This window comes from Protomyctophum parallelum, assembly GCF_964188405.1.
Source record: "Protomyctophum parallelum genome assembly, chromosome: 20".
In the NCBI taxonomy this organism is placed as follows: Eukaryota; Metazoa; Chordata; class Actinopteri; order Myctophiformes; family Myctophidae; genus Protomyctophum; species Protomyctophum parallelum.
Window position 1 is genome coordinate 22,196,861 of NC_139718.1, and position 13,884 is coordinate 22,210,744.

At 43.8% G+C, this 13,884-nt stretch overlaps 1 protein-coding gene across 2 annotated transcripts in view; it reads left to right on the forward strand.

Moving 5' to 3' along the window:
- The window catches only part of aqr (aquarius intron-binding spliceosomal factor), an 87,076-nt gene that overhangs the window by 7,706 nt on the left and 65,486 nt on the right, over positions 1 to 13,884 (forward strand). For both annotated transcript variants that reach the window (XM_083792700.1, XM_083792701.1), the window contains exons 11-15: positions 644 to 708; positions 2,937 to 3,053; positions 4,330 to 4,443; positions 7,957 to 8,060; positions 11,895 to 11,997. In XM_083792700.1, the coding sequence (XP_083648826.1) occupies positions 644 to 708; positions 2,937 to 3,053; positions 4,330 to 4,443; positions 7,957 to 8,060; positions 11,895 to 11,997 (503 nt within the window). The remainder of the gene's footprint in view (positions 1 to 643; positions 709 to 2,936; positions 3,054 to 4,329; positions 4,444 to 7,956; positions 8,061 to 11,894; positions 11,998 to 13,884) is intronic.

The window sequence follows — 13,884 nt, forward strand, 5'->3', positions numbered from 1 at the left end:
CTGCCATGATGCACTGTACACTCGTCTGCCTCTTTGCGGCATGATTTGTTGTGCACGCCTGGTCTCGGGTTGCATCCGTCCTCTACCCAGGACCTCCAGTAGTGTGACACACCTTTCTGTCTCTCTCTCTTTCTCTCTTGTTACCCTATCGGTCACAAAAGTTCATTCATTTGTTCCTCTGTGACCCGTGCAGTCGCATAGAGCATGTGCTCCAGCTGCCACTGGCACTGGCCGTTGTAATGCAGACCGACGTGGAGGCCCCCCACCTGCACACTAAGAAGTGTGTGTGTGTGTGTGTGTGTGAGAATTCAGACATGACAGAATAGATTAAAATCTGCAGCCCAGCAGGGTCCACCATCATTCTAGCTAGCTGCTGCATTCCTCTAGCTTTTGCACCAACACTAGTGCACTGCACGCACATACACTCTTAATGAGGGCTTCGCTCTCAGTGTGCTGCTGTGGCAGGCATTGCTATCCCTTTCTCCTAGCAATGCGTACACACTCAGTGTGATGCCACAGTGTTGTCCAAATGCGTTTGCTCTGCTCTCATTTCTCAGGTGCATAAACACCCCTCTGCATTGCTCTGTGCGATTGTGCCCGTTTGCCAATGTATAATCCGTTTTTTCCCCTCTGTACTCCTCAGGTCCTGTGTCCATGGATATGGTTCATTACTGTGAGAGGTTTATCGAGCTCATGATAGATTTGGAGGTAAGACACGCCCTGTTGTAACATAACTGGGTAGCCCTGTCACACAGGACCAAAAGTGCCACCTTATTTTATTTCAAATAAAACCTCTGACTCTTGCATGAATTACCTGAAACCCACAATCTAATCTAGATTAGATGAATCTAGTCAAGATTAGATTAAGGGTTATTTGAAAGCACTTGCACTGAAGCAAGGATGAAAAATAACACAAAGCCTCAATGAGTGAATATGTATCCGCAGTGAAGGGGTTCAGACAGATGAAGACCTCTTGTCCTTCATGCTACAGCCGGTTTAGGTCAAGGGATAAATGTGCAATCCGAGCTCCACCCATTCAATCTCTTTTTGTACCAACTGCAAAGCTACGTGACACGCAGCATGAGAGGTTATTTTCAGCCCAATGACTTGTGATAGGAGGTATAAGGTGTAGACTTGTGCGATCTCTACTATCTGGGTTGTCTTGTCTTATCTGGCACAAAAACACAGTGTCACTTAGTTAGGATGGCTGCTCCTGCCTGCGTCGTGTGGGTCTCCGCTTACCGACGGTGGGGATGAATAGATTTCCTCCTGGCTGCGCATTGACAGGCCGGCCTTGCTGTTCCTGGCAGCGACTAGTGGCCCAGCCAGCCGCCTGTCCCCGGAGACATCTCCTTTCCTCTCCATCTCCTCCAGCGATATCCTTTTACAAAGCCACGGCTGCCTGAAATCCATACTTCCCCTCTCTGATGATGACCTGTGAATTAATGCACAGGGAAAAAAAGGAGATCCTCCATTTCATGCCTTTTTAGAGCCAGCTGTCAGTGCTGTGTGGGAGATCAAAGATGGCTGCCGGGGAATAAAGGAGACACTCTGCCTTGTCACTGGTGCGGTATCATTCACTGCACCTGTCACCTTTGAAGAGCTGCTTCCCAATGAGAACGGGTGGTTTGGTTTGTGGCGTTTTAAGTGTCAATATTCTATTACGTATTCTGTTTCATAGTGCTACTGTTTACCTTTGTGATGGTTCTTCTCCTGTCATGTGATGGGCTGACCTCTTTCCTTCATCTTTGGGAAAGCTGTCAGAACATCAAATTATCATTTATTTGTCAACTGCCAGTGCCCACTGAAGGAGTTCAATTTAGCTCTTTAATGAAAGGCCCTTTATGTTCCTTGGTAGATGGCATGTTATTCTGCTATGTTTGTATCAGGGAATCAAAAGCTACTGGGTTGGGCGCCCGCTGGCCTCGTGGTCCAGGCGTATGCCACATATAGGATCTGGCCTGACAGTGCGTTGCATGTTCGAGTCCCGTTCATGACGACCTTTGCTGCATGTCTCTCCCCTTCTCTCTCTCCCTCTTTCCTGTCCGCCTTCACTGTAAATATCAATAAAGGCACAAAAGGCGAGTGGCAAGGAGCTAGTTTAAAAAAGGGGGTAGGGGTCATGGGGAGAACATGCAAACTCCACACAGAAAGGCCCTTTCGCCAACCCCGCCTCGGGTATGGGCAATGATGACACGGAGGAGAGGACACGCCGCCAGCGCCCACAGCGTCCCGAGCGGGAATCGAACCCAGGACCTTCATTGTTTAGGCTATCAGTTTTTGTTTGTCGTTTCTATGATCTCTAGAGGAGGCCTTCCACCTTCTACCCTAGGATCAATACAATGTCAGACTGGATGCTGGGAACTTTGGTTTATAGCAAGGTCAAATGATCCCTTTGACCCTTGATAGGATGTCAGTCCATGCGGTGACTAATTGTTTTTGCCATTGATTGTAAAGTGGAAGGTCTTCATCGGCATCAAACATTCTTACTTCAGAAAGGGACCAAGGTTACTACGGGCATCCTCCACACATTTGTTTTTGGTGACATTCAATCCTAGCCATTGGTCAATATCGGTGTAAAACATTTCTCACAGACCATGTACATGTTATCTAATAGTTTTTTGTTTTCATCTTTTTTTGTGTGTCCTTGAGCAGTTAGCATGCCTACCATATCACATGATTATTGATTCATGTAATTTCCCGCTTGTCCAACATCCCCTCCTATGTATCTGCCCTCACTTTCTCGTGGTATCTTGAATGGCCTAGCTGCAGAAGAAAGCCTCAAAACATAATAATAATGTGGTTTTCTTTGGTCTCTCCAGCTATAGCTTTGTTGGCAGCATCCCTTATGTTTCCTACTGGAGATATTTAAGTGTTTCATTAGCAGCATTTGTGAACCCTGCATTGCCATGTTAACGTTTGTCCTGTGCGTGCAGGCCTTGCTGCCCACCAGGCGCTGGTTCAACACAGTCCTCGATGACTCTCACCTAGTGGTCAGCTGCCACCTGTCCAACCTCACCAACAGGGAGAAGGAGGGACACCTGTTCTGCCAGGTAACACACGGATGCAAGTGTGCATGCCAAAATATAGCTATTCGATTCAATCGATATTGATATTGTGATATATCGTCTGTGATTTTGGTACCAGGTCAAATTCCTTGTACAGTATGTGAACATTCCTGATCAATTAACAGATTGTGATACCGATTTAAATGTTGACGGCTGCCTGGTCTAGTGTAGGAGTGTGGCAGTTCACCCTGTCACTGAGACTGAAGTTAACAAACAGAGTTTTGTAATGGATTCGAGTAAATTGATGGAATGTTCTGAAGGTATTGGACTGTTTTAGCTGAATGACATATACAACAAATGCCCCCATCTGTTTGGTCAATGCATACGCATAATTATCTATTCTCAAATGTCTTGTGTGTAAAATTCTTCTGAAGGCACCAGTAGTTATATAACTTATGTTATAAGATATGAAAAATCGAATGATGTGATCCACGTGGGGATGGTGTGGCTCTAATGTGGACTGGATATGTCGTCTATGAGAGTGGTCCCCAACCCAGGGACCACTTTCTGGTCGTCCACGCCGCCAGTATGCTTGAAAAGGAATTCATTGTTATATAATATTCATGACCATTATACTGAACAGCCCGATCTCATATCACTACTGTTTTGGATAGCTTACTTTACCAAACAAAGTACTTAACAACACATTGAAACCCATTGTGTTCAACAAGGTGTTGTTGATGTTAACCCATGGGTTAACATGATGCTATATGTTAACCCATTCAGGATGGGTTCTTGTTGCTATGTACATGCTATTGTATCTATCGGCCTCAGTCCTAAATGGGTTAACATTCATGGCCTGATTTAAAGAGTTGTCGCAGTCCATCTTTACATTTCACAACTCCATTGAAAGTACAGACAACTGTATGATGCCAGAAGTACCTTTTAATTTTTTTTATACAATGTTCAGAAAAACAGAAGGCGAGTGAATGGGGACATAATTGATGTTCCAGACATTAGCTGGGATTTTGGGAGAAACAGGTGGTGTACGATGACTGTCAGTGGATTTGGAGTGTTAACCACCTAAGATCAGTGTAATGAAGGAGATCTTCCATGCAAGCTACAAATATTTGCAGTTGCATAAGTCAGAGAAGAAACAAAGGTCAGACAACAGGACAATATAATAAAATAAAAAGTATAAAGAGTACAATTATTTAGGTGTTTTAAAAATTCCTATGCTTACATTTTTAATAAGTTATTTAAATCGGTGACCGCGGTTTCGCAGGAAGCAAACTGTATCTGTTGTCTTTTCTTTGTGTAGTTGCTGGACATGCTGAAGTTCTACACCGGCTTTGAGATCAACGACCAGACAGGCACTGCCCTGACGCAGAAAGAGATGACCACCCTGCACTATGACCGAATCACCTCACTCCAGGTCATTGCAACTCTAGCTTGCTTTATCCTGTAAATTATACTGTTTATTAAAGGAGTAGTTCACCCAAATAATATTTCACGATATTCCCTTGTTTATGTTGCATTCCTAAGCCAATAATTTCCTGACCGGCAGAGTCTCCTACTGACTAATGACCCGGTCATTGTCCGGGTCATTAGTTAAATTAAATTATTGGCTCAGGAAAGCAAAAAAGAAAATAATGGGTAATGGATAAAAAGTATGTGTGTGTGTGTGTGTGTGTGTGTGTGTGTGTGTGTATATATATATATATATATATATACTAGGGGTGCAACGGTTCAGTTAGACCTCGGTTCGGTTCAAACCTCGTTATGGGGGCCACGGTTTCGGTTCGGTTTCGGTACAGTAAAAAAAATTACACCCGTGTGAAGTGACCCCCAGGAACGCACGCGCCCAGGGGGCCGGGCCGGTTCCGGCGAGCCGCCCCGTGTCCGAAACGGTTGAGAAATTACAGAGTTACTGTGTGCCGGTCCCTCTACTGTACCCTCTGTACTGTACTGTACTGTCACTGTACTGGCACACACGAAATCATCATATATACATTTAATAATGTGCGTGTGTGTTTGTGTGTGTGTTAGGTTGCGCACAGGTGGTGAAAAACAACCATGCTGTTTTCATGCTCATACCCAGCCAGCCAGCCAGGCAGTGGCTTGCACCACTCAAAAAAGTTTATTTATAGCATTTTCTTTTCTTCTTTTTTTTTTTTTTAGCATATATTATTTTATTAGGCATTTCTGCCTTTTCATTATTTTAAAGGGGGAAAAAAACCTTATATTGCCATTTTAATGTGCCTCATCATTATTTTCAAGGGGAAAAAAATGCACCTATGCGCTCACACGGGGCAGTAAGCACATGAGGAGAGGAGAGTGGTGGAGGGGAGGATTCACACAGTGAATGCGTCGTGTACTCGTCGTGAAAAATACAAAAGTTTACAATGAGTCTACATGAGGATTTAAGGATATTATGCTTATATTATTAGAAGAAGGGCTTCTATCTACAGTCATGGATTGGACATTTTGTTGGGACTTTTCTGACGGAATTAATGTCCTGCTGCGGGTTGTTTTTGCTCTCACTCTCCCTCTTAATTAGCACTCAAACAGCGAGTGCAGATGCAGAATCAGATCTGAACAAATTTACAAAGACCGTGCTTAGAAGCCTGTTGGCGCGAGGTTACTCCGCTGTGTGTGTCTCTGTGTATGACGATCAATAATTATTCCAAGAACGACGTTTAAAGACGAGGGCTGGAGTGGATTCTCCTCATCATGCCGTCTCTCTCTCTCTGTGTGTGTGTGTGTGTGTGTGTGTGTGTGTGGGGGGGTGGGCCGACAGTGCTACACTTCTGTGACCGAAAGAGTGCTAGACTTCTTAGTAGGACGGTGTGTGACCGATGGAGTGCTAGACTTCTAAGTAGGCCGGTGTGTGACCGAGAAATACATTCTTCGCAGCTGTAAGAAATGAATTAATGCAAACCGAAATAGCGCGGTTCATTAGAGCGCATTGAACCGTGTATGCTGTACCGAACGGTTCGGTTTTAAACCGAAAACCGTTGCACCCCTAATATATACATATATATCGTGTGTGTTTCTCTCGCTCTCTCTCTCTCCCCATGTGAATTTATGTGCACACAAGAGTAGAGAGAGATTGAGAGTGCGACAAAGGGAAACAGAGATATGAATATGTAAACAACCTGGTTTGCTGCCAGCTACCAGATGCCATTTCAGAGATGTGATATCAACTGGAATGACCCTTTATGTTGAACCAAAGCCATGCAGTGTTTCATTTTGATTAGGTTATCCCACCTAACCATTTTCATACAGGATTTCATCCTGGGTCATATACAAGCCAGGTGATATGAGCATTAATTCGACTAAACAGTTAATCACTTAAACCCTATTCTCAGTAATACGGACCTTGCAATTTTAAAGATATTTTAAAGATTTGGTGTAGATTTGGTGAGACATGACTGTAAGCACACGAGACAAGGTATTTGGCGATAAGAAGTCGATAACATCCATCCACCTGCAGGCTGGCAGACCTGCAGATGGATCCATTAAAATAGCTAAACAATTTTCTGCTGAGGAAATAGCTTCTGAAAGTGACCATTTCCAGTCAGGATAATAATGTGATAAACTTCTACTATTGTAGCTCAAGTTTGTACATGAACAGAATAGAGGAGTTTTCTCCTTTCTTGTAAAAAAAGTCTCACTCAGAATATGCAAGCAATATCATGATGCTGCTGGCACAGTGTTCAGTTTCTTTCTACAAAGACTTTGCCTGGAATGTCATAGGTCCTAAGCAGGCATAAATGCCGAAACAATATTGCCCCCACTCAAAATTCAGCACACGTTCACACATGACATCACAATCAAATATGCAGACACAAATCGTGTACCTGCTCACCACTGCAGAGTCTAGGGGTTTAAATCTACCGCAGTGCATCCGGCTTTGTGTCTATACAACAGTATTACAACACAATTGGCTTGTGTTCGGGGGACAGAAGCCGGGCGGAGAGGAGGATATTTGTGTAGGAGTAGAACGTAGTACTACATTCTTCAGGTGGGGGCTTCTTACTGGCTGGTGACTGGTGAGCCAGGAGAAAAAGGGGTAAAAATTATAATATGCGTGCATAATTCATTTTACCTACTTTTTGTACAAATAAACAAAAATATTATTTAAACGTCAGTGAAATTAATCATTCAGCACATCCCTACAAGAAGTGTATTATCACTAACTGCTGTAACATCACACTTCATTCCAACTCAGATTAGAAATTTGTTAGACAAATAGACCATATTATTATAAATAGACCATATCAGACCCGTTCTCCGGGTCTGATATGGACGTAAGATGAAGCCAGTCACTCCTTGAATTGTAAATCGCCATCTTTCTAGATCCGTTTGGGCCCAGCTGGCCATTGGCTGGCCCAGACAACGAGGCGGGACTTCCCCCCCTTCTTCTTCGTTGGTTTTTATTTTGACTCAAGCGGGGGGGGGGGGGGGGGGGTGGATCCCGATCATAGACTGTAAAGGTAGCCACGCCCCTCAGAACATACTCGACTTTATGGCCATTTTTTAAATAAATGGGACCATAATTGTCCAAAAAGAAAATTATGACATGAGAAATTAGACTTTAAACTAGTGACTGGAAGTATTCATGACCATGTTTATTACGGTAATACAGTCTAGGTGAAGTTGGGCCCAAATACATGGACCTCTATGGAGGTGGGGTTTTTTGGGCCAAGTGACAGCGCCACAACAGGCCATTATATGAACTTTCAGGAAGTCAGGATTTCCTACTGGCTTCAGACACTATTGGCTTCACTGCCCCCCTGCTTCACACGAGTGATTTTTATGTACAGTATTTCGCATTTTCCAAATGTTAATGGCTAAATAGTTAACTACTGGTTTAATATGACTACATGTGTTTGTGATAGGTCCATAGGTAAAATATCTGAGTGTTATGTGGTCTGTATTCCAGAGGGCAGCCTTCGCCCATTTCCCAGAGTTGGAGGACTTTGCCCTGTCCAACGTTGCAGCAGTAGACACACGAGAGTCCCTGACCAAACATTTTGGTCATCTCAGGTAAGACTTTCAGCTGAAATGCACGTGATGGATAATTGGATATGGTGGTTTACACATCAATATTGGCATTGTGTTGCATCAGAACATAATTCTGTTGTTTTAGATAGCCATGCAGGTGTTGGCTCCAGTGAAAATGACTAGGCAAAATATTACATGTCTCACTTCTAGCACTAAGCACTCAAAAAAACACTGTGTCCACATGTATTGTAATTCATACTGCAAAGTCAGTATTCAGCATTTTCTTTTTGTTTATCAATATCGTGCCCCCATGTCTTGTTGCTGTCTCTCTGCTAACTGGCAGCCAGGAAGTCCTTGAACAGGCAGCTGGTACAAGCCAGAGAGAAAGACGCGCCTCATTAATTTAATCGATTTGCAGTGGCTTGAGAATAAACTCTTTGAACAGCTGTGTTTGTCAGTTCATATTAGCCTGCTGGAGAGCCAAAAAGCCCCCTTGCTTTGATGGACTGGCCTGTGAATAACTGTTTTTAGTGTGTGTGTGTGTGTGTGTGTGTGTGTGGGGGGGGGAGCACACAAAGGGAGCAAGGAAAGGGCTAGGTTTTTCCTATTTTCACATTTGGCGCGTGACTGCCACCACAAGGTTGGAAAACTGCCTCCAACATTTAAATACAGGTACCATGCTAATTGCACCCTCGCATCTTAATCTAACATCTGTCTGAATGACAGATGGCCCTTTTCTGAGTTTGTTATGCCCTCCCTGATCATAGCTTCTCTGACGCAAGTCAGCATTAAATGAGAGAGAATGGTAACTGACTAAGCATTAAGCGAGACAAATTGTGTCTGTGCATTCCCCACTTCCATTTCTTCCCTTTACTTCTGTGCCGGATTATAGATGCTTAAAACCCACATTAAGTTCCTGAGAGTCGAGCACAGGGATATGAGCCGGGTTGAGCTGAATCAGGTAGAGACTTGCCTGAGCTCTTTTCGTGTATTTCCAGAAATTGCACGCTTCCTCCCAGTATTAGCATTATGAATATAGCAGGCTCTGCATTGTTTGCCATTTCACAACTGTCACCAGAGCAGCTCTGGGGTTGGGGACACTCCAAATATGCCAATCAGATTTAACAAGGCACCTCTCATACAAGCAACTCATACTAATGCCTGTTCATTCCAGCTGCGCTACCCCCCAGCTAAGCTCCCAGTCACCCACAACCATGTCGAATTTATGCTCTCAGTCATCCTAAACTCACAGAGACAGCATTATTGCATAACCTGTCCACGTACGTAAACACACTCTTACATGTATCGGTTCACTTAAAGGTATAATGAGTAGGATTTGTCAGTTGCGGTTTGTAAACACAACATTAAAAGATGCTTTCCTCCCCGGCTTAAAAACAGAAATAATGCTAACCCCCAAAGTTTGACAAGAAGAAATGTCTAAAACAAAATAAAATAAATAAAATACAGGCAATTACTATGCACCGCAATTGACGGATGCTTCCAAATATGTTTTAACTGCTCAGTTCTTTAAACCATATTTACTTTGCTGACTGCGTCCCCCAGGGCTCTATCCTGGGCCCAATCCACAAATCTCTTTGCCCAAAATGGCTACCGGTATTCTACAAGCACACAATGCCTCACATTGCGTTCTGAGCTTGTAGATCTGCTGTTTTTTGCAGAATGTTCCTTCATTATAGCATGCCCAGAATAGGCGACATGTAGTGCCACCATAAGGACATTGTTAACTTAACACGTTGCAACATTGAGACAACATAAAAGCGCCATGCTATAAGGCATAAAAGGATCATGTCGTTTTTTCCCCCTACATTACTCACTCATGAATCGCTTACGTGAGAGCGCCCCATGGCGTGATCACAAAAGCATGTATTATACACTTCCAGACAATTCATTGACTGGATCAAGGTCGCTGGGTTGTTACTACGGTGAGTGGTCCCGTGCAGTGACGGCTCATGTATTGGAATGATTCAAATGTATGTTAAGCTTAAGTTAAAACCAGAAAGAATCCCCCCTCCAGACAAGGGGTTAATCCCATAGGCTGAGATAGGTTTCTGGGCAATATGGCAGTATGCCCATACCCATATTCCCATACTCACTCTCCTGTCTCCCCAAAACACCCTCCTTGCATGATAAGCGAGGAAGGAAAATGCTTCTCTTGAATAAGGCCCCGGTCTACGGCAGTCCCATATGTAGCACAAAGGGTGGTGGTACCCTGCTGACGTAGCCTTGTGCGACCTTGATCCAGCCAGTTGGCTGGAAGTGTATAATAAATGCTTCTGTGATCACGCCTGGGGGGCACTCCCCCGCAAGGCTGTAAGCGAGACATCTCACTCGTAATACTCAAATAACCGGGGTTATGTTTGTAACCTATCCTTGGCTTAGAGTTCAACCGATCAATAATCAATAACCTTGCATAAACAAGTTTGCATGAACTATTAAAAACGTCTAGTACACAAGGAAATCATGCTATAGTGCCTCATTAAACATTTTCATAATAGGAAATGCTGCCAATAATGTATCTATTATTGTCCACATATTGGCTGTGTGACTGCAGAAAAACATGTTTGCTCCAGAGTTTTACAGACAAATCTAATGTTGCATTAGAGAACGTTTTCCATAAGCTCTGAATGAGGGTCAGTTCAGGTAGCGGTTATTATCATTGTCCTCAGGTTAAAGAGGAAACTGATTATAAATGTAATATTAAGGGCAACCATCCCCCTCTCCCTTACCTTTTAGAGTAGCTATGCCTGTGGCTAAGCTGTCAGCCATGACCTAATCCAGTCTCCTCTCTTTCCATAACTCGCAGTGAGTTGTTGTTTTGTCACTAAGGGAAGTATCCCTACATATTCCTCTATCAGACCAGTGACTGGGCGACTAAAGTGCAGCAATGGCAGAACTGTCACCCAGATGTTCAAACAAACGGGGCAGGGGCTGAGGGGGCGCACATGCACATCACCCTACACGTAGATACCGTCGACAGGTCATTGCCACGTGTGGCTGTCCAGTCCCTGTCACTGTGTCCCTCCTTGTGTGCTGGCCCCATGTCTGTGTCACGGTGTGTCAGTTCGATTAAGACAGATCTGTATGCAGAGAGTCGTGTCTCAGCTCTCAGAGATGGAGATGGGCTTTGATTTTCATAATCCCGTCGCATCGATGCACCCCGGCCCTTTAAGACACGCATGCTGACAGAGCAGGCTGCAGTGTCGAAGCAAACCAGCGAACTGCTTTGCACCGCAGTGCTAACGAGCACAGGGAATGAGTAACGGCCCCTTTTCATCCTCGTGTATACAGTGCTGTTGAAATTGCCATTTGAAAGAAACTCGAGTCGCTTATACATGAAGAAACCTTCAATTCTCTGCACCTGTAAAGAGTAGTTCATATAATGATACATCTTTTCCCCTGTGAACTAAGTATTACATTATGTCTACACCAATGCCCATTTATTTCACCAATCAATACATGTTGCCTTAGAGAAGAAATTGGAGGCAGTCTGCCTGTAATCGCTGACGATATAATATATGAAAATCACACCTGTGTGAACAAGTGAGGGGCGCTCTTATCATCATACATCATGATGCATCATCTCATACTGGCCAATCAGAATGCCTGTTGCCTGTGACTGGTTAGCTGATTTGCTCGTTTACATATGACATACATTTTCCCTTCAATGTCAATGGCGTTTAATGTTTTGATGTTTAATGTACGTAATATTTAGCGGAATCTTGACTTAATTTCTAGCGCACCTTAAAAAAAGAAAATAATTCCAAATTATGTAAAGAAGACAAGGATCATTAACACTGTTTTATATGCTTGTTTTCTTTGTCCTCATCTTCCCTCTTCGAATCTCCACCCCTGTAGTCCCAACACACTCCACCGGGTGGCCTCATATCTTTGCCTCTTACCAGAACTGGCTGAAGGGCAAGACACCACCTATGAGAAGGAGGTTCTTCTTGAGCTGCTGGTAAGTCATTGTAGCTGTTCCTCACTGATGTGTTCATGAGGGCATGCCAGCATAGTTTGTTCCAACCCCTTTGAGACATGAGAATGAGGTGCAAGGAGCAGGAACAATTGCTGCAGTACTAAGCAAGAACATTTGTTTCTAATTTTAAAATAATTAATAATACAAAGATTTGACCTTGGAAATTGGAATACATGCAATGCCATTTCCTTACCGCCCTCCCCTCTTGAACTTTCCTTTTTAATCCAATTACTGCCTTATGTGGGCAATTGTTATGAGGAAAAAAATACAATCCTGAGTGAGGATGGGTGAGCATGGTCGTTGTTTTTATTTTATTTTTGATACAGGTTTAATATTTGTTTTTCCTTAAACAAACTTTATATGGCATATGCCATTAAAGGTATAATCAGTGATTTCACATATCACATATTTTTTTGTTTTGTTGTGATATGCTGAACATATAAGGAGTTCCTCCCTGTGCCCAGTTAACACTTTAATTGCCCGGGGTTATTTAATCCATTACATTATAGCGCCCAGTCGATTTATAAACACGGACCACTTTTACAGACGGAATGGATGTTGTTGTGAATGTGTGTGTAGCAGCTAACGATAGCCACAAAGACGATCGACAACAACGGGAGGTAAGAATAAATCTATCGCGACTAGCGAATGGACAGCGGAGGGCCGTCTAACACAGGATGTTTTTTTTGTAATTAGACGGGATGATTTAGATCACGAGTTATTAACGTTTTAAGATTTTCGTTATCGTCGGCTAAACAGAGGAGGACCATTTTTGATGACATCTCACTGTTGCGCAACATCGAGGATTGCACAACAGGCGCTTTTGGAACAAACTTGGGCGTCGGGCGTTATTAATAGAAAGGACAAAGAACTTGCCCTTGTCCCGTAATGTCCCCAATACAATACACATTTAAACACATGGTGTACAGGCCTCTTCATCATAGTGGGATTTTGTGGGCTCTCTTAATTACCCACTCAGACCCTCTCCAGGCCCCCGCTGAGAAGCCGTGGAGAGGATCCTTTTCATAATTAGTTGATTAGATTGTCGCAGTGGCCATCGTCACGGGACTCGTTTATGCTCCCCCCCGACAACCAAATCGGTCTTACATATATGGTGGGGGGGGGGGTTGCCGCCGGGGCTCAGGAGATTGGCCGGTGGTCAGAGCTCACCATGCAGCAGCAAGGCAGGTCACACACTGCAGGGACCACACCCATCATTAAGCTAAAGGATGATGAGCCGGTCTTTTACTGTCATTTAGACCAGTTTAGACGATTTACCCCCTGATGGGGCCAATGAGCTAGTCTGTATTCTGCGGCAGATATCATTCTCCCTCACTGGGTGAATAATTTATGAACAGGAATGTTTTTTTTCACCCCTTCTTCTTCCCCAGAAAGGACGATGCGCTCTTTTACCAGAGTTGCACTGAGTTTAAATGAGTGTGGTCTATCCCCCTCTCTAAATACCTGTGGGGGTGCTCTCGGGACACACCACACCACACGTCATACTGTCTCTTTATAGTTAATGGCGTTTAATGTTTGTGTTTGCACCATTTGTTTCACATCACCTAATCAACATGAGTTAGACTATAATATATTAGCGCCCTATTAGCGCCCCTCACTTCACACGGGTGTGATTTTATTGACACCGACAGGCGGGGCTGCGCTGTAACAGGATTAGCCTTGCATTGCAGCCTGTAAGTGGAGAGCAGAGGATGTTCTACAGCACCTGGAGCAGAACACAGGAATATCCGCCTAAACTCTTCCACTGTAGTGTTCCAGGACACGAATATGCAAACAAACTTCATGTGCTGGTGTGGTCATCAGTCAGCATAGTGCAAAAACCTAGCATGTAATGCAATAAATCCTCTG